This window comes from Cetorhinus maximus, chromosome 13, assembly GCF_964194155.1.
Source record: "Cetorhinus maximus chromosome 13, sCetMax3.hap1.1, whole genome shotgun sequence".
NCBI lineage: Eukaryota > Metazoa > Chordata > Chondrichthyes > Lamniformes > Cetorhinidae > Cetorhinus > Cetorhinus maximus.
Window position 1 is genome coordinate 91,593,335 of NC_135891.1, and position 20,827 is coordinate 91,614,161.

Sequence of the window (20,827 nt, forward strand, 5' to 3'; positions counted from 1 at the left end):
GTTGCAGCACTTCAAGTGTATATCCAAGTAATTTTTTAATTATGATGAGAGTTTCTGCCTCTACCACCCTTTCAGACAGTGAGTTCCAGACCCCCACCCATGCACTTGGCGAAAGAAATTCTCCTCTAATATTCAACCAACCAATTACTTTAGTATAAGCAGGGGGCATAGATTTAATTTTTGTGCATATATTCTAAAATGCATTTGGTTTAGAGATAGCCTGTTTTTACCCAGGCTCTTCTGAATGATTGCTAGTTTGTTACCTCAGTTGTTTTCTCCCTGTTCTGCTGGGGGTTGTTTGGCGGTTCGGTCAGAACAATTGAGTGCTCCTGAATGTCAACACGCAACTCGTTTTCAAACGTATGTCTCCAGAGCACTTCCATTTCTGTCCAGTTTGCAATCAGTCCATGCTGAATTGGATACTGTGATCAAACATAACTTAATCAAACATCTGAATGGGTACCTGCCAATCAGCACAGGGAGAAAATTCACCACAGTATTTGAAGTCAATCCTTGCATTGATTGAATTTTCTGAAGTACATTTCTCAACATTTTTGCTGGAAGGTTCGTAGATAAATATCGGGAATATTGGCAAATCAAACCTTTTTCACCATTTTCATCCAGTAGCAAACATTTTCTAGACACTGTGGATGAGACACACCAATTTCTACCCTTTCCCAATAATTCATGCAAACCCCAGCAATAGGTCTGCACCCACACTGCCCATATATCACACTTGTTTCCAGTCAAAGTATCCTGGTTGAGTGAAATTACGAATGTGCCAAATTAAGGTGGATGGAGTGCGCTGGATACAGTGCACTGCACAGCATGGAAGTGGGCAGATTAATGCTGAATGGTTAAAAATAGCATTATCCTAATTTTGGTACACAAGCATTTTACTTACAATCAAATGAAGAATGCTGCGTTTTCTTTGGGCTTCCTCTCCAACATAAGTGCATCTTTCTGATAATTCAAAAACGTTCAACGTTGAGTTCTTTGGTCTTCCAACCACGCTCGGAAAAACGTACGTCGGAGAATGATTTCCTGAGAGTCCAGCCTTTATCAGTCCACTGCCATTATCAATTATAACTGGTGGGTACAGGTCACTGGGTAAGCTGAAAGAAGAGTCGGTCACCCTAGAAAATGAACTATCTGGCAAAGAATTTAGATTGATGAAAGAATAATTAAAGCAAGAAATAGTTATGACTGTTCATTGAAAAAACAGAAGAGTCTGGATAACAGCACACCCAACCCAACCCAACCAAAACTCATCTAAAGCTTAAGATTCTACTACAGGTACACTGATTCCATTATGCCTAGATAACGGAAAGATACTTACAAGTATAAACAAGCAATATGTAAAAGTGATTGCCTTTAGCTATTGAGGGGAAAAATAATCAGCAAGTTTCAGGTTACCATATTGGCAAGTGTTATGATCTCTTTAGAGACTGATAATTTTTACAGAGAAATTCGAACTTCCGAAGACATCAAGATTTCACATTTTAAAACTTATCCTGAACAAATGACTAAAAAAAGTAGTCAATATTATCTTCTTTTTGCAGGCAACTTATACTTTAAACTATCAAAAAGAAATTCACCATTCAACTTCGAGCATAACCGAAAATTTCCTGCTGCAGTTATACTTTAAGTCCCTTAAGTGGACACTTCATCCTCCAGGAATCAGTTTAAAATTATTCTCAGTTCCTGATGGCTTGCTTCCTTTTCACTTTCCCATCCAGGTAATCCCAGGAATGACTTTCACTGTGACAGTTACACTGTAGATTCTTTCCCTCAAACAAGCTAGACGAGTCTTCCAGTCTCCTTTAAAACCTCACAAAGTCAGCCAACTTAATCTGAACGCGAGCTTCCACTGGCATTCTGTGTGGTGAGCAATAGGGCCAGTATTCTCTCTGCTTCAGGTGCAGGACTGGCTGCCTTTATCTTTTGCTTTCTACCTCTCAGATGGCTGTAGACCATACCAAAAAACTGCTGTCTGTCCATGATATTCATGAATTTGTAAGGAAGCCTGTAACTTGATCTCAAAAATGGTTTCCTCTGCTCTCTTCCCCATGGCAACATGAAACACACTAGCCTTGTATCTAGGTAGAGTTGCTAATTAGCTATCTATGATCTCAACACTCTTTCATCTTAAAAGTAAAGGGATATTTTACAGCACAACTGTTTACAACCCAACACCTATAACCCTTTTTTGGGCTATGGGAGACTCAGGGTCCACGCATAGCATACTCAGAGACTGCTGCCATTGTCTCTAAGCATAAATATCTTGCACCTTCTCAGCAAAACAATCTAAGCCTTCCTCTGACTCCTAACAATCAAACCACTGAGGCTGACCGTCAGGCAGACTGCAGAACAGGTCACATGATTCCCTTCAGTTACCCTAAATTTAAAAGCTACAGTCCCAAAATATAATTATCTTATGAACCTCACAGTTGTAACACAGGTATATGTGGACATCAACTGAAAACAGCATTAGACTGTTGCTCCCATGAATATTCTGGCAGCACTCCATTGTGCTCATGTAGGAACATTAACCAAGTTAATGAAGTGCTGGGGAACACCAGATAACTGAAACAATATCCAGCAGGAGTCAGCACCTTCGGCAGAGGATGGGAGGAAATTGGATTTAGGAAACAGTACCTGATATGTCTATGAGCTGGTAAAATAATGAACATGTTTCTTACCATCATGTCTCATCAGCAGGCCTCCCTCGCAATGTAGCATCAGGTTATGGAAACCAACATCTGAGGTCTTGGTAGTTTCTGGCTGTGTTGGGTCATTTATACCATCTTGAACACTCACACTGACCTTGCTGACAGTCTGGCCCTGATCCTCAGGATATGAATTAATAATGTCTTTCAAAACACACTGCTGCTCTCCCAGATTCCTTTCATTACTCTTGTTGTTTCTCTCGACAGTAATGGAACTGTTCAAATCTAAAACTAAAGAATTTGACATGACCATTAACAAAAGGAAACTGAGGGAGGCCAATAGCAAAACCTTGATTCAGATTCTTTGTAATCCAAAATGAATCAGAAACTCAACCTTTGCAAACTGAACTCTCATTTTCAGTGTTTCCTGGCTGGCGCTGATTACCTCAACTTGGTTGCTTAAACTGATGCATTATCACACATCGATTACTATTATATTCTTATGATAGGGATAGATTATAACGAGATGTCTAGTTGGGCTATCCTTTCAACGGCCTCTTGACTGCAGATTGATGTAATGTGCTCCATTTTCTGGGACTCATGGTCACAACCGCACTTTGGGTCATCCCTCATCCTTACTTACTGATTGTTAAAGGAATAGCTCTAAATTTTTTTTATTATTCATTCATGCGATGTGGGCATTGCTGGTTAGGCCAGCATTTATTGCCCATCCCTAATTGCCCTTGAGAAGGTGGTGGTGGTGAGCTGCCTCCTTGAACCGCTGCAGCCCATGTGGTGTAGGTACACCCACAGTGCTGTTAGGAAGGGGGGGTTCCAGGATTTTAACTCAGTGACAGTGAAGAAACAGTGATATATTTCCAAGCCAGGATGATGAGTGACTTGGAGGGGAACTTCCAGATGGTGGCGTTCCCACGTGTCTGCTGCCCTTGTCCTTCTAGATAGTAGCAGTCGTGGGTTTGGAAGGTGCTGTTTAAAGAGCCTTGGTGAGTTTCTGCAGTGCATCTTGTAGATGATACACACTGCTGCCACTGTGCGTCACTGCTGGAGGGAGTGAATGCTTGTGGGTGGGGTGCCAATCAAACAGCTGCTTTGTTCTGGATGGTGCCAAGCTTCTTGAGTGTTGTTGGAGCTGCATTCGTCCAGGCAAGTGGACAGTATTCCACCACACTCCTGACTTGTGCCTTGTAGATGATGGACAGGCTTTGGGGAGTCAGGAGGTGAGTTACTTGCCATAGGATTCCTAGCCTCTGACCTGCTCTTGTGGCTAGTCCAATTCAGTTTCTGGTCAATGGTAACTCCCAGGATGTTGATAGTGTAGGATTCAGTGATGGTAGTGCCATTGAATGGCAAGGGCAATGGTTAGATTCTCTTGCTGGAGATGGTCATTGCCTGGCACTTGTGTGGTGTGATTGTTACTTGCCACTTGTCAGCCCAAGCCTGGATATTGTCCAGGTTTTGCTGCATTTGGATATGGACTACTTCAGTATCTAAATTACATATTTAGATTGATATTAAACATTGACAGTCAATTGTGCCTCTCCCAAATTCTCGAATGGACAGTTGCAGTTATTTTGGTTCTACCCGCTATGAAGACAAAAAGACAGTGAGTTGTGTTTCTGTGACTGGTGAGTACCACAAGATAGGAAGATAGAACACAGGAATATTGGATTTAGGAGGAGTAGTCCATTCAGCCCATTGAGCCTGCTCCACCATTCGATAAGATCATGGCTGATCTGGTTGTGGTCTCAACTCTACCTTCCCCCTGTCTTTCCCCCTTAACTCTTGACTCCTAACTTTTCACTAACATATTGGAAGCTATGTCAAAATTGGGAGAGTATTCTCACAGGCTAGTCAAGCAACAGCCTGACATGGTCATACTCACAAAATCATACCTGTCAGCCACAGTTCCAGATTTTTCCATCCCATCCTTGTGTAGGTCCTGAGGTACGCGCTTTGGTATACAGTTCGGAATGATATTGACTATTTCACTTTGTTGCTTTCCAGGTAACCATTTACATGTTTTAACTTGAACAGGCTGCCTCTTTACTTTCTTTCATTAGTTAGTGCTTTCTTTCTAGGGGTCATTTGTAGTTGTTCTAGTTGCCCATTGCCATTTTATTGGTCTTGTGTTGTGGGGGGAGGGGAGGTGGTAGGAAGCACAGCTCGAAATTTCACCTCTGGGGTAGTGAAACAAGCAATGTGCACCTGACAAAATGTTCTAAATTATTTTTTAAATTTGCTACCATGCATTTTTTGTTTTGACAAGCTGTCCAGTTATTTACCAGTGCTGCCAGGGCTTTCTCTCTGAATCACCATCTGGTGACCCCTTCTGAAGTGTGTATGTGTGGACAGGATCAGACTCAACTTCTTACAATTAAATATCTTGTGAACACATATTGTGCAGGTTCATACATGAAAGATGGCTACTTGGCAATTGTTGAGGTTGACCCCTGCACCAGAAAGAGGAGGCAAATATGGAAAAATAAAATCATGACATTTTAATATAAAATTCTACCTTTTCCTGTACTTTTACATTTAAATATAACACAGCTACAAATAAGCATATGCTAGCGGTTTTGTACCAATTCTCATTTTGCTCAGATGCCTGCGAGTCAAACCTATACTTACACTACTAAATCCAGCTTTCTTTTCCTAATGGAAAAATTGGGTCTGTAATTCTGCAGCAGGACAAGAGAGCTAGATTTAGTAGATAAATACCTTTTGTCAGGACCAAAACTGAAATGGAGAAGGGATGCAGGTTTGATCATGTGCTTCAGTTACAATGTATTTGTCACTGCAGGTGATGAATATTCATTGAAACATTAATAAGTAATAGATCAACATCATAAAAATGAAGTGGAAAAAGGGCTTTATTTTAAACTGATGTCTATCTTGCCTTCTAAACTTTTCTGTGTAGTAGAATTCTCTGGTCTTGTATGGATAGCAACTATAATGGATAATCTTATACATCATTCAAGACATTTGAATACAATGGGTCCCCTTATTATCCATATTTAGCTTTGACAGTTGTAGCTCATTCCCATCTACCTAGTTCCTATATCCTATCTATATTCTGGACTTCAGCTGTCACTTGATTTTTCCACTTTGCTGCAGATTTAACCTTTGATTTGTGACTTGTGAGTTCAGAGAAGGTTTACTAGACTAATACCTGGAATGGGTTGGTTGTCTTATGAGGAAAGGTTGGACAGACTAGGCTTGTATCCACTGGAGTTCAGAAGAGTAAGAGGCAACTTGATTGAAACATATAAGATCCTGAGGGGTCTTGACAGGGTGGATGTGGAGAGGATGTTTCCTCTTGTGGACAAATCTAGAACCAGCTGTCACTGTTTAAAAATAAGGGGTCACCCTTTTAAAACAGAGATGAGGCAAAACTTTTTCACTCAGAGGGTCGTGAGTTTTTGGAACTCTCTTCTTGAAAAGGCGGTGGAAGCAGAGTCTTTGAATATTTTTAAGGCAGAGGTGGATAGATTCTTGGTAAGCAAAGGGGTGATAGGTTATCAGAGATACGTGGGATGCAGATTTCAGGTTACTATCAGATCAGCCATGATCTTATTAAATGGTGGTGCAGGCTCAAGGAGCTGAATGGCCTACTCCTGCTCCTTGTTCGTATGCTCGTATTATGGATGCAGAGAACTTTGAAATTGAACATCTGTTGGTTGTTAATGAACACTAACAATATGAATATAAAAAAAGCAAATCAAAGTAATTCAGACAGGCAGAATTACAGACTGCATAATCAGTGATTGGATACTGAAGGTGCGACATTGTCAAAAGTTTTAAATCTTATCCCTCGTTCATACTGCAGAAACAGAAGCATTCATAGGAAGAAATAGCTGTGATGCAGTAATACACTGCTGCTCAGGAGCAATGGATTGCACACGGTCTGGGTACTTTTCAATATAGTTCAGCTGAATATTACTGTAAACCATATTTATGCTTCATTATCTAACAACATAGCTCCACAATTGCACTGTTTCTAAGTTGTGTTTCATTAAGAGCAGTATTTTCAGGAATTGACAACTGGCCTAACAAGCTTGACCTATTCCTTTTGATCTTACCCCTTTGCCTTCATAAAGGAGCTTCTACACTTCAAAGTAAATCTTGTGTTTTGAAACACTTTGAAAAATGTCTGTGAGATGTGATATAAATACACTTTTTCTTATACTTTTGCATCATATCCCTCAGATCCCTCTCTAAAAATGTTTCTGACTAGTAACTTGGTTGACAACTCTATTATCCCTTGGAGATAATCTTTCACCTAATTTCCCAATTTTTATCTTAAGACCCTTTGATATTCTTGGGGTTAGTGGCCAGTTTAAAATAAATTGGACATTAACAATCCCCTTCATAAAACTGAAAACTCCAGTTATCTCCATATTTCTTTCCCAAATTCAGTACATGCATTTAAATGGTGTCTTATCATGTCCTCAAACATTTCAGAGTGCTTTCCAACCAGTTCACTACATTTGAAGTGCAGTCATTGATGTTAAGTAGGCAAATGTAGCAGCAAGTTTGCACACAAGTGCCACAAACAGCAAATGAACGAATGATCCAAGAGCCTATTTTGGGTGATGTGGATTGAAGAAAGAATATTGGCTAAGACATTAGCTCTTTGAATAGTGCCTTTTGTATGCATATGCAGAGCCTTGCTTTGCTGTTTCACCTAAAAGATAGTACTTTGAACAATGTAATATTTCCTCAATACTGCATCGAAAAGTTAGGTGTTTTTAGAATGACTGTATCCATCACATGTCTCCAAACATACATGGCTCAGTGCTACAGTTCATTAGGAAAAGGTCCCCCTGGATTTTGTGGGTGAATGCCCATCTGGACTGGGACTGAGTCTTACGGAATAGGAAGATCCTGAGTTCCATCCCCAACCTACATTGGTAACCAGTATCAAACAGCAAGATGGCACAAAAACAAAAATTGCTGGAAAAACTCAGCTGGTTTGACAGCATCTGTGGATTTCAGATTTCCAGCATCCACAGTATTTTGCTTTTAGCAAGATGGCACAGTTGGTCTCATTGACTTTCGGCCAGATAGGGAGAAAACCAAGTGGGATCCCGCTCCTGAAGAGGAGGTTATAGTCATTTTTTCAAAAGGGATTTCATGACATACTCAATCCTCAACAGTTAAAAAAGCCATATATAGATTATGCAGGACCCCTGGAGTCCATCTATTCATAGCTTGTTTGCTATTCTCAGGTTGTACATTGTGGTTTACTGGATGGCTAGGATGTCTTTTCTTGGGCTGATTATAATTTATTTCAGGAACAATGGAACTCTTCTTTACAGAACAACTTTAGTTCTTAAATAATTGATATTTTTTGACTTTACTGCAGCTACTTGCCATTAGGACTGGGATCAGCGGCTCCCTGTGCCCATGATTGACACAACAGTTCCCCAGTTTCCTGGTCTGCTTTCTCGCAGTTTACGGCCAAGCTGAGGTCGCCTTTCGGGGGCCGGTTGTGGTCGGCAGGATCCAAGCGGTCGGTAACAGTGAGCGTTTCCTGGATGAATAATTGTGGTTGGGAATCTCCCACCGACGAAGCTGATTTTGTTGTTTTTACACTGGAGGCACAGCCCATGGCGACCGCCCCTCTCCACCCTTCCCGGGATTCACGCGTCCGTGCGATCAAAAGTTTTCGTTTCTCAGTCCCAAGGCCCTGAGTTGAAGTATTAATATGCTGCCAATTGCCCAGATGCACACCTCCAACAAGGGAATGGGGGGGGTTGAGAAAAAGTTTCAGTTTGTAAGGCAGAGGCTTCGGCGTTGCTAAGCTACACGGCATTGACATTGACTATTGTGGAGCATTATGTTCAAGCCAAGAACCATTTAAAGGGACAGTGCTCATTAATAATAGTTTGTATCAGTGCCATTTTGCACAAGAACCACATTCACGTAGGGAAATAGTGTAGCGAAATAATTATTTTATGTAATTATGATGGTACATTTAATTTTATATCAACAATTTGGATTTAAAACTCCAAATATTCAACTGATGGGGCTGTGATTATCCATGCTAGCTGTCCCTTAATAAGCCTTGCTTCTGCAAGTAATCAGACTGATTGGCCTGTAGTTATCTGGCTTATTCTTTTCCCTTTTTTGAACGGGCGTGAAACATTTAAAATCCCCCAGTCTTCTCAGACCATTCCAATATGGAAGGAGCATTAAAATATTGTGGTCAGAGCTTCTGTCATCTCCAGTTTAGCATCTCTCAACAACTTAGGTTGCATCCCATCTGGATTGGTCATTTGTGAACTTACGAGTGATGCCAACCTTCTTAGCACCTCCTTTATACCTAATTTTATCCGATCCAATATCTCTACTCCTAATTTAACTTTTTTTGGTGAAAATGGATGCAAAGTACTCTGTCATGCGCTCTATCTCCACGAGACTATTTCATTTTTGTCTCTAATTGGCCTCATCATTTGTTTCACTTTTTATATGCTTATAAAAGATTTTTGCATTTCCTTTTAATGTCACCTGCTAATCTTTTTGCATACCATCATTTTGCCGTTCTCAATATTGTGACAGAAAGCGACGCCACCAGTTGTAAAGTGAATTATCTTTCAGAAGAGAGCTGGAGTTTTAAAATGTCACATAAACTGGATTTGGACTCCTAAATGAGTTACACTGATTTTTTTTTTTTAAGAACATAAGATGTAGGAGCAGAAGTAGGCCATTCAGCCCATCGAGTCTGCTCCGCCATTCAAAGAGATCATGACTGACCTGATAATCTTCAACTCCACTTTCCTGCCTTTTCCCCATAACCCTTGATTCACTTACTGATTAAAAATCGGTCTATCTCAGCCTTGAATATACTTAACGTCCTAGCCTCTCCAGCCCTCTGTGGTAAAGAATTCCAAAGATTAACTACCCTCTGAGAGAAGAAATTCCTCCTCATCTCTGTCTTAAATAGGCAACCCCTTACTCTGAGACTATGCCCTCTGGTCCTAGACTCTCCCACAAGGGGAAACAACATTTCAGCATCTACCCTGTCAAGCCCCCTAAAAATCCTACATGTTTCAATAAGGTCGCCTCTCATTCTTCTAAACTCAAATGAGTACAGGCCCAACCTACTCAATCTCTCCTCATAAGAAAATCCCTCCATATCCAGGATCAACCTAGTGAACCTTCTCTGGACTGCCTCCAATTCCAGTATATCTTTCCTTAGATAAGGGGACCAAATCTATTCACAGTATTCTAGGTGTGGTCTAACTAGTGCCTTGCATAGTTTTATCAAGAATTTCCTATTTTTATACTCCATTCCCTTTGAAGTAAAGACCAACATTCCATTTGCCTTCCCTATTACCTGCTCAACTTGTATGTTAGCTTTTTGGGATTCATGCACGAGGACTCCCAAATCCCTCTGTGCTGTAGCTTTCTGCAGTCTTTCTCTATTTAAATAATATTCAGCTCCTCTATTCTTCCTGCCAAAATGCATAGCCTCATATTTTCCCTCATTTTATTATATCTGTCAAGTTTTTTTCCCACTCATTTAACCTGTCTATATCCCTCTGTAGACTCTGTATCATCCTCACCACTTTGCCTTCCCACCTATTTTTGTGTCATCTGCAAACTTGAGGATAGTATATTCACTTCCCTCATCTAAGTCATTAATATAGTAAATAATTGTGGTCCCAGCACTAATCCCTGTGGGACTCCATTAGTTACATGTTGTCATCCTGAAAATGCCCCCCCCTTATCCCAACTCTCTGTCTTCTATTAGTTAGCCAATCCTCTATCCATGATAGTATACTACCCCAAACACCCGTGGGCTCTTATTTATTAAGTAACCTTATGTGCAGTACCTTATCGAACGCCTTTCGGAAATCCAAATATATTACACCTACTGGTTCCCCTTTATCTATCCTGCTTGTTACCTCCTCAAAGAATTCTAATAAATTCATCAGGTATGATGTCCCCTTCATGAAGCCATGCTGACTCTGCTTGATTATATTATGCATTTCTAAATGCTCTGCTTCTACATCCTTTATAACATTTTCCCAATGACAGATGTTAAGCTAACTGGCTTATAGTTACCTGTTTTTTTGTCTCCCTCCCTTTTTGAATAAGGGCGTTATATTGGCAGCTTTCCAATCTTCTGGGACTTCTCCAGAATCTAAGGATTCTTGGAAGATTACGACCAGTGCATCCACTATCTCTGTAGCTACTTCCTTTGATATCCTAGGATGAAACCCATCAGGTGCAGGGGCTTATCCTCCTTTGGCCCCATTAATTTCCTTGGTGCTTGTTCTCTGGTGATAGTTATTGTATTTATTTCCTCCCTTCCTTTTGCCCCTTGATTATTTAGTATTTTTGGAATGCTATCAATGTCTTTGACCATGAAGACTGATGCAAAGTATTTATTCAACTCCTGTTCCATTTCCTGGTTCCCCATTATTATTTCCCCAGCCCCATTCTCTAAGGGGCCTATGTTCACTTTGGCCTCTCTCTTCCTTTTCATATATTTAAGGAAGTTCTTACTGTCCGTTTTCATATTACTTGCTAGTTTACCCTCAAAATTTATTTTCTCCCTTTTCATTATTTTTTTGGTCATCTTTTGTTGGTTTTTAAAGCTTTCCCAATCCTCTGGCTTACCATTAATCTTTGCCACATTGCATGTTTTTTCTTTCAATTTGATACTATCCTTAACTTCCTTGGTTAACCACGGTTGGTTTATCCCCTTCCTAGAATTTTTCTTTCTCACGGGGATATATTTTTGTTATGAGTCATAAACAATTTTCTTAAATGTCTGACATTGTTCATCAACCATCTTTTCCACTAAATTCCTTTCCCAGTCCACTCTAGCCAACTCTGCCCTCATTCCTTTGTAATTATCCTTATTTAAGTTTAGTACAGTTGCTTCCGACCCAAGTTTCTCTCTCTCAAACTGAATGCTAAATTCTACCATGTTCTGGTCACTGTTTTCTAGGGGGTCTCTTACTCTGAGATCATTTATTAAACCTGCCTCATTACACATTACCAGATCCAAATTAGCCTGATTCCTGGTTGGATCCACAACATATTGTTCTAGAAAACTGTCCCGAATTCTTGCTTGTGGCTACCTCTGCCTATTTGATTTTCTACATGAAGATTAAAGTCACCCATGATTAATGTACTGCCTTTTTTTTACATGCCCTCATTATCTCCTGATTTATTCTCTGTCCTACAATATAGCTACTGTTAGGGGGCCTATAGACTACTTCCACCAGTGTCTTTTTCCCCTTGTTGTTTCTTACCTCCACCAATATGGATTTAACATCTTCCGATCCAGGATCATTTCTTGCTATCGTACTTATTCCATCTCGTACTAACAAAGCATCCCACCACCCTATGCCAGTTTGCCTGTGGCTCAGGTAGTAACCTCGAGATTATTACCTTGGAGGTTCTGCTTTTTAATTTAGCTCCTAACTGTTCAAATTCTTTCAGCAGAACCTTCTTTCTAGTCCTATCAATGTCATTGGTAGCAACATGGACAATGAAAACTAGATTCCTCCCATAGTGGCATAGTGGTATTGTTACTGGACTGGTGGTTCCAGGCACCCAGGGTAATGCTCTGGGGACCCAGGTTTGAATCCCACAATGGCAGATGGTGAAATTTGAATTAAAAGTCTGATGATGACCATGAAACCATTGTTGATTGTCATAAAAATCCATCTGCTTCACTGTGACTCCAGACCCACAGCAATGTAGTTGACTCTTAAACGCCCTCTGGCAACAAAGGCAATTAGGGATGGGCAGTTAAATGCTAGTCTAACCATTGACACCCACAGCCCATGAACGAATAAAATAAACCCTCCAAATTCCTCTCCAGCCCTGAGGAGATGTCCTTAACCCTGGCACTGGGCAGGCAACACAGCCTTTGGGACTTGTGCTCATGACTGCAGAGAACAGTATATATCCCTCTAATTATACTGTTCCCTACCACTAGTCAAATTTCCTCCCCCAACTTGAATGATTCCTTGTACCACAGTGCCATGATCATCCTCCCTGCAGTTCCCGCTCTCGTCCAAACAGCTTCCAAGAATCTAGTAACTGTTGGACAGTTGCAGGGGCCAAGGCTTCTCGAACGCTACCCCCTGGGTCCCCATACCTGCTTCATTTGCAGTCACATCCTACTGTCCCTGATCACAGACCAAATTTGAATTACCTAATCTGAGGGGTGTGACTGCCTCCTGGGGTAAAGTGTCCAGGTAACTTTCCCGCTCCCTGCTGTGGTGCAATGTCTGAAGCTTGAACTTCAGCAGCTTAACTCGGATCTGAGGTTCCTCGAGCTGCAAACACTTATTACAGGTGTGTTCACTCTGGATCACCTTGGTGTCCAGTAGGTCCCACATGCTGCAGCAGCAACACATCACCTGTCCTGCCATCGCTATCATATTTTATTTAATTACTTAATTTATTATTCTAGTATCCCTGCTCTTTACACATGAAGAATCCCCCGCTCTTTACACTTTATTGTGATTTTTTTTACACACCAGTATTGATCTTATACTTAACAAGCTATTTTACTTATACTTAACAAGCTAAGTGAAAAAAGACTAGACACCGAAACACAAACTAAAGACCTTACTTTTACTTTAAAGACAAGAAATATTCACCAATCCTACTCACCAATCAGCTGCTCTTCGCGCTCTTTAATGGTCTCTCACCTTTCTCTCTGTGCTTTTTAATGGTCTCTCACTCTTCTCTCACTCTCTAATTATTAATGGTCACGCTGCTTCTCTCGCTCTCTCACTGTTAAAGGCTACCTTTTAAAAACAAAAAAGATCCAATGTTGAATTCTCCTTTTTCTGAGTGGATTAAAAAAAACAATAAACTGTAACTTTATTAAGACAATGGAGGACTGCTAGCCAGCCAGAATATACAACTTGCATTCCACCCAAATGGGATGAAAAGGGAACAGACATCCAAAACTCCCTGAGGAATGTGAAAGACTCTATCTACTGCTGACTTTCACACACTCCTGAAACTCTTCAAATGTTTCAAGGATGAGGCATCAAAATACAACTATTGGTTCTACAAAACAATGACTACAGCAGATATAGTAATTCCTCTAGAATATACAGCCAGCGGGGCTTTTAAGAACTGTTTTACCAAGCCAGAAAGATCACAGGAGAGATCAGAATGCTGTATTGAAAAGCCTCAAGGAAGCTGTTTCTCTCTCTCTTGAAAGTATTGCACCTGGATTTGCAAAGTAACCGTCCTGAAAAGTTAATTCTACCACAAACCGAGATCTTTTGGGAATAAAACATGGAAATATGCTCCACACAACTACACCCAGGAAGACAACTGAACAAAACAGCCGCAACATGGAATCACTGCATTGAGACCAGCCAAAGGACAGTTCACCGTATATTCTTTTGATTGTTTATCTTCTTCACAAACTGTAAAACAGCTAATTCTATCATCTGTACTAATGTGTGTGTGCGTGTGTGTGTGTGCGCGCGCGCGTGCGCCCAGGGAATGTGTGTGATGTATGACTGGTGGTTATGATTCACCTAGTTTTTTTTTAATTTGGGAAGTAGTGTCAATAAACTTGTATTTTTCGGTTTTTAAGCTTAGAAAACAAGTTTGGCTATTTTTTTATAATTTGAAAGCATACATAGTGGGATTCGTGCAGTATTGGCGAAGCACATCCTCACTAAATTCATTAAAAAGTGCTGTTACAGTCAGACTTGGAGTGGTATAATAGGGGAGTCATTTTTACCCCTCCTCACATAGCTGTAACAATTGCTACATGCATTTGGTTGCTACAGGTTAAACATTGTGATGTTGGCAAAACCAAATATTTAATGGTGAAATGTAAAAAAGGGGAAACAACATTATTGTGCTGTATGTAGTAGGTTAATTGTTAAGGTGTTTAATTGTTATATATTGGTGTTGTTGTTTTAGGGCTGGGGTGTTACAAATGCAAAGTTTATAAGATTGACATGTTTTAAACCATCTCTTTAATTTAAGGTAAAAGGGGTAATGAAGAGAGTCAGTTACCTACTAAATAGTGTTTAGTCATCTTAAAATTTGAAATTTTGCAATTCCTTTAAAGTCAGTTATTGGGAACTCAATTTTTTTTAAAGAAGTTATTGGTCTCTACATGGATTGTAACAACATCCTTTCTCAATCTCCCTCTGCACTGTCTTCATTCTGTCTGATGTTCAATTGTATCTCAGGCCTGGACATTTGTCATAAACCTTCCTTTTCAATTTTATTTTAAACTCTATTTCCTTTGTCATCCAAGGAGCTCTAGCTTTGGCTGTCCCATCTTTCCTCAAGGGAATATGTTTGGTTTATATCTGAACCGTCTCCACCTTTCTTTCTCATTTACTGTTTTCCTAGCCAATATTTTCTTCCAGTCCAACTATGTTTTATCCATTCTCAAATCACTGAAAATTGCTCTTTTCCAGTTGGGTATTTTCGCCATTGATTTTTCTTTGACCCTTGTCATATTTTCCTTAAATCTAATTATATTATGATCACTATTATCCAGATGTTCTCTTACGGTAAACACACTCCATTTGCCCTACTTCATTCTCCAGAACCAGAACAGCCTCATTTCTTGCTGAACTAGAAACATGTTGATTAAGAAAGCTCTTCACCATCCTTGCCCTTTACCCAACTTTTTTCACCAGTCAAAATTATGACAGTTGAAATCCCTTATTATTACTGCACTATTATTTTCACATTTCTCTGAAATTTACCAACACATTTGCTCCAGAATCTCCTTCTCATCATTTAGGGGCCCTATAGTAAATACCCAGTAATATATTAGCTCCTTTTCTGTTCCCCTGTACAACCGAGTCTCCCACAGAGACATGGAATTGCTTCTGACTGCAAATCCCCAAAGTATCATTACCCTCACTAGTATGAATACCAAGTTTGTGAGTGCCATATTCCCAAGGGATTCCTGCACTACCTGCTTTTCCTAGTCTACCTGGTTGTCACCCACATCCTCCCCCTCTGAAGTTGCAGGGTGACCACCTCCTGAATTGTGCTATCCACAAAACTCTAAGCCTCTCGTATGTGCTGTGGTGAGCGGAGAAATTCTGAGATTGAGTAGTTGGCAGCATTTTCTTTTATTAGTCATTCATGCATTTGTTGCCCATCCCTAATTTCCCTTGAGAACTGAGTGGCTTGCTAGGCCATTTCAGAGGGGATTTAAGAGTCAACCACATTGTTGTGGGCCCGGAGTGACATGTAGGCCATACCAGGTAAGGATGGCAGATTTCTTTTCCCAAAAGGCATTATTAGGGCCTTAGTTATTGAACTCAAATTTCACCATTGACTGTGGTGGAATTCAAACCCCAGTCCCCAGAGCATTACTCTGGGTATCTGGATTACTAGTCCAGTGACAAAACCGCTACGCCACCACCTCCCTATTTACATGTGGCTTGTCAGAACATGTGAATTGTGCTTAAGTTTCCACATGGCACAGGACATTCTTGTGATAGGCCTCAGCTATTGTCATGTTAGCTAACAGTACTACGAAGGGTTGGCCACTCCTGTGAGAGGCTGACCAGTACTGTGATGGGCTGACCAGCACAGTAACAGTCTCTCCAAGGTGCCCAAAATATTATATTGATTCCTATGTTTATTTCTATTGTATTTCAGTTTTTGCTATTATAGATGAGAGAGAGACTTGAATTTATATAGTGGTTTTCATGACTACTGGATGTCTCAAAGTGTTTTACAGCCAATTAAGTACTTTTTGAAGTGTAGTCACTATTCTAATGTAGGAAACATGGCAGCTAATTTGTGCAGAACAAACTCCCAAAAACAGCAATGCGAAAATGGCCAGATAATCTACTTCTTGAGATGTTAATAGAGGAATAAATATTGCTCAGGACACTGGAATAACTTCTCTGCTCTTCTTCAAAATAGTGCCATGGGATCTTTTACATCCACCTGAGCAGGCAGATGAGGCCTTGGTTTAATGTCTCATCTGAAAGACAACACCTCTGATAGTGCAGATACTACACTGGAGTGTCAGCCTTGATTTTGGTGCTCAAGCCTTGCAGTGGGACTTGGACACGGAACCTTGTCATTCAGAGATGAGTGTGTTACCATCTGAGCCACAGCTGCCAGGAGATTATACAGGTAGGCCTAATTCCTAAATTTATTTGAGAAGTAAAATTAATTTGACCTGAAGAGAGCTAGAATTTTAATCAAATTGAATTTATTAACAGAAAAATGCTAAGGTGAAACCTGCCTTGATCACTAGTGACCTACCTCATCCTATCCACCATCTGAATATTTGTCTAAAATAAAAATCCACAAAGATTTATTTTTTTGATCAACCACATCCAACCCAGATGTTAATCTGCTGGGATGTGCTAAAGCTGGTAATCAGGAAAGTAACCCAATATTTACAGTGCCTTCTTAGCACCAGGTTTTGCAACGGGAACCAATGGTGCTCACAGGAGCCCCAGACAGTAAAAAAGCAGCTAACATCTCTCCCCATCACCACCCACTCCTACAGTGACAACCAAGAACCTCAATCCAACCCTACCATTCATATTTAGAATTAAAGGCACAGGTAACATTCCTGTGAATCTGGTAATCCATGAACCACAGTCTCATTATCTGTGCCTAGTTTTATAACTTCCAACCCATTCTTACACACATAGCCACGTGGAAGATAATTCTAATCTCCCAGCAGCTGCTAACTCCGTACTTATATATTCTGGTTTTGTGATTGCAATCTACATTAAATAACTGCTTGTTTCCACATTATCCTATGGGTTGCTGGGAGCTCTTTGCAAGCTAATGGGTTTTCAGCATTCATTATCTTGGCATCTTATGATGAGCTTGAGCTTGCTATTTGTGGACAATTTCAAGCCCATCACTTTGTATATATTTAATCAACTCTGTACGCCATAAAATTACTTTCAGAAATAAACACACAAAATACAGGAAATACTCAACGGGTCAGGCAGCATCTGTGGAGGGAAAAACAGAGTTAACGTTTCAGGTCTCTGACCTTTCATCAGAACCTTTTGAGTATTTCCAGAATTTCTTGTTTTTAATTTCAAATTTCCAGCATCTGCAGTATTTTGCTTTTATAAACTGGCTTTCAGTTTGCTTTTAAATCTGCATCCGATTACAGATCTAAATTTTGGAAAATGCAATCCAAGACATGGTATTTTCTGTGGCATCATAAGTGGCAATTGATTAGTGTCAATCCAGGTGAACTAGGCTGTCATGCGTTTATTGAAAATGCTGTTGGATGAGGCCAGATCATTTTCCTTATGCAACAGGAAATATATAATGATGTGCTTACACTATATGACCTTCCCTAGGCAGGATTTTATTGAGGGCTTTACAAGGGTGAAATTGTTGTGTGCTTTTCTAGGAAGGGCTTCTACTGCTTGTTATTTTCTTAGTGCTAAGTGAGGTTGGACACCATGGACCTGACATACTGTGGATGTGTGGGAAGTAAACACAGCAGAACTTAATGGAGGTAGCAGGGGTAGAAAGGATGGAATTTGGGAGAGGATATCTTGGTTTTACACGACTTTTAAATTCTGCCCTGACTTCCTTTGGAAGCAAAGAGGGTGTCAGCTGTCCTGATCCTAGTTAAGATGTAGCCATGTAAATGACAAATAGGATGATGTCAGAAGTCTTATATTCCAGCATTTACACCCTAAGGTCCTCCAATCTAATGTATTCTATTATAAAACAAGGATAACTTAGAACAACAGGTGAGGAAACTGTGAAGCTTATGCCGGCTAAAGCACATCTAGTCTAACCTGCTATTCACACACCCCAGCAAGAGACCAGGTATAGAAGTGTCCCATAATTACATCAACATTATTGGTTTGGAAAGAGTTTGTCTTCTTTGAAGATCCTACTTGGGTCTGTCATCCCTTTCCCCAATTTGAAGTACTAAAGAACCTCCGGATGGACTTCTCAAATTAATTCAGAGTCTAACACGAGAAAGGTGAAAGAAGTTTAGCTTCTGCACAAGGGTGAACTTGCTTTCCCAGGGAATTTCTACATCATCTACCCCTCCAGGTTACAAAATCTTACAGGAGATAGCAACTGTTTACAACCCATCTGGAACTACAGATCCTTAATCTCAAACACAACCTTTGTAATATTTTGCCCTTTGCACTGCGCTCATTAGCACACGAAGTGACCACCGAAAATCTAAAGACCATCCGCCAGTGAGACTAAAGCCGAATTACAGAAAATGTGAGAAAAACTGGGAATAAGTGTTCACAATCACTTGCAAGTAGTAACGTAGGCAACTAAATGAAAAATTGGATGATGAAAATTAAGTTACTTGAATCAAGATCATGGATCACTGGAGGAATGGCGTTATTAACGATGCATCTCAATATCACAGTACAAACGATAGCAAATTTAGGAAATATTGTATATTTAACATTCTTCACGATTACTTCATATTTATCCTTCACGAGTAACACAGCGAGGAAGTTTGGTAAGTTGTTGAATAAGGGAGCTTTCGATTATTCTTTGGAATGTGTCAATTCTTCCTTGGAATCTCCAATTGTTCATTTTCCGAACATTTCGTTATATTTTTGGAACGTAATCTCCCTGGAAACCCATCAGTAAACATTTTATTTACTGTACGTCTTTAACACATTAGGTCGCTTTCTCACAGACTACAAAAATTGGACTCAAAATGCAGCGTTCGACAGGATTTCAGAACGAGGGATTTCCACAGAGATCGAATCTCTCTCTCCCGGGACAAGCAGTAGCCCAGTTCCCGTCAAGCTCAGCAACAAGGCGATACGTTCTGCAAGAACATCAAGGTCAGTTGTGTTTCAATTTATTTCCATTTCATGATTACATCCTTATTGTTTACACTTGTTAGACCCTTTATATGTATAGACATATGTATAGAGATACAAGGTATATGTTTAGATGTTTTGGGTCCCCTATCTCATGCATTTCTAATTTTATGTTATATTTTGATTTTATTCTCTTGCGGTTAATTTTCAATTCTTTTGTTGAATTGTGAGTGCTTTAGTTTGCCTTCTCTCCTAGTTTGTTTCAAAGTATGAAATATTCACAAAGCATGAAGCCTGCAAGAAATTGCAATTTAATAGCATCTTAATCTCCTCACGACTTCCCAAATGAAGTACGTTTGAAGTGCAGTCACTGTTGTTACGTAGGCACACGCAACAGCCTAAAGCAAAATCCCCAAAACAACAACACTGAATGAAAGTTTTGTTGTGGTATTGGTTGAGAGATGAATGTTGACCGGGACACCAGGAAAACGCCTCACTCTCCTTCAAATAGTGCCTTAAGATATTTTGCATCTCAGACAGATTGGGCCTCTATTTAACATCGCAACCAAAAGATGGCACCTTCAACAATGCAGCACATCTTCAGTATTGCACTAAAGCAACATCGTTGATTATGTGCTTAAATTAATATAGGACTTGAATCCACAACCTTCAGGCAAGCTCAGCCATACCAATTGAACTAAACTGACACAAGCAAATAGCCGAAAGCAACTGATTATACATCACAAACAATGCAGCCACTGAAGGAGGATACATTTTGAGGGCTGGCAGTTTAGGAAATGATACAGACTACAATATGTGAATAAGTTATGTCGGCTCTGACATGAGTATTCCCAACACATTCTATTTATGCATCATGTCATTCCTGTAATCTCAGTGGCTTTTACCTAATTAAATCCACTTTGATTTACCTTACAGCTCTGGTGGTGTCCTCGACTGTCATCCCTGATTCTTCACCTAGGTTTCTCAAAACAAAATAATAAAATAATTTTCAAGCTAACCTTTGGTTTTGCATTCATTTTAACTGGAGTTACAGTTGATAGGCAAGTGTGACAAGTGTGGAGCAACATATATGGTGATGTACTGACATTAACTGTCTAATCTCACATGACGAATTGCCAGTTAAGTAGGATAACAGAATTCTGCAACTCCCCAGGGAACCAAAATCCAGCATATTTATGGCACTGGCTCAGGAAAGGGAAAGGATGTAAAACTGAACCAGTCTTCTCTTAAAAACATTTTTAAAGAAGGTGGAGCCATAATCTGATGAAAATAAACCACTGGTCTACGTGACACACATGTTGACTGGTGAATGTAACACTGGCTATCATTTAG

The 20,827-nt window shown here is 40.0% G+C and overlaps 1 protein-coding gene and 1 long non-coding RNA gene across 2 annotated transcripts in view; one reads left to right on the forward strand and one right to left on the reverse strand.

Annotated features, from left to right (window-relative positions):
• LOC144688810 (actin-like) overlaps positions 1–8,440 on the reverse strand; it is a 20,707-nt gene extending 12,267 nt beyond the window's left edge. Inside the window, exons 1-4 of the mRNA XM_078555773.1 lie at positions 8,060–8,440; positions 2,703–2,914; positions 905–1,152; positions 264–422 (exon numbers count right to left, since the gene is read on the reverse strand). Coding sequence (XP_078411899.1) covers positions 264–422; positions 905–1,152; positions 2,703–2,914; positions 8,060–8,301 — 861 coding nt within the window. The 5' untranslated portion in view covers positions 8,302–8,440. The remainder of the gene's footprint in view (positions 1–263; positions 423–904; positions 1,153–2,702; positions 2,915–8,059) is intronic.
• Positions 8,116–20,465, forward strand: LOC144688811 (uncharacterized). The gene is made up of 4 exons (XR_013578486.1): positions 8,116–8,202; positions 16,599–16,814; positions 19,330–19,495; positions 20,411–20,465. It is a non-coding gene; the product is annotated as an uncharacterized LOC144688811 (long non-coding RNA).
• Positions 20,466–20,827: the final 362 nt, after the last annotated feature.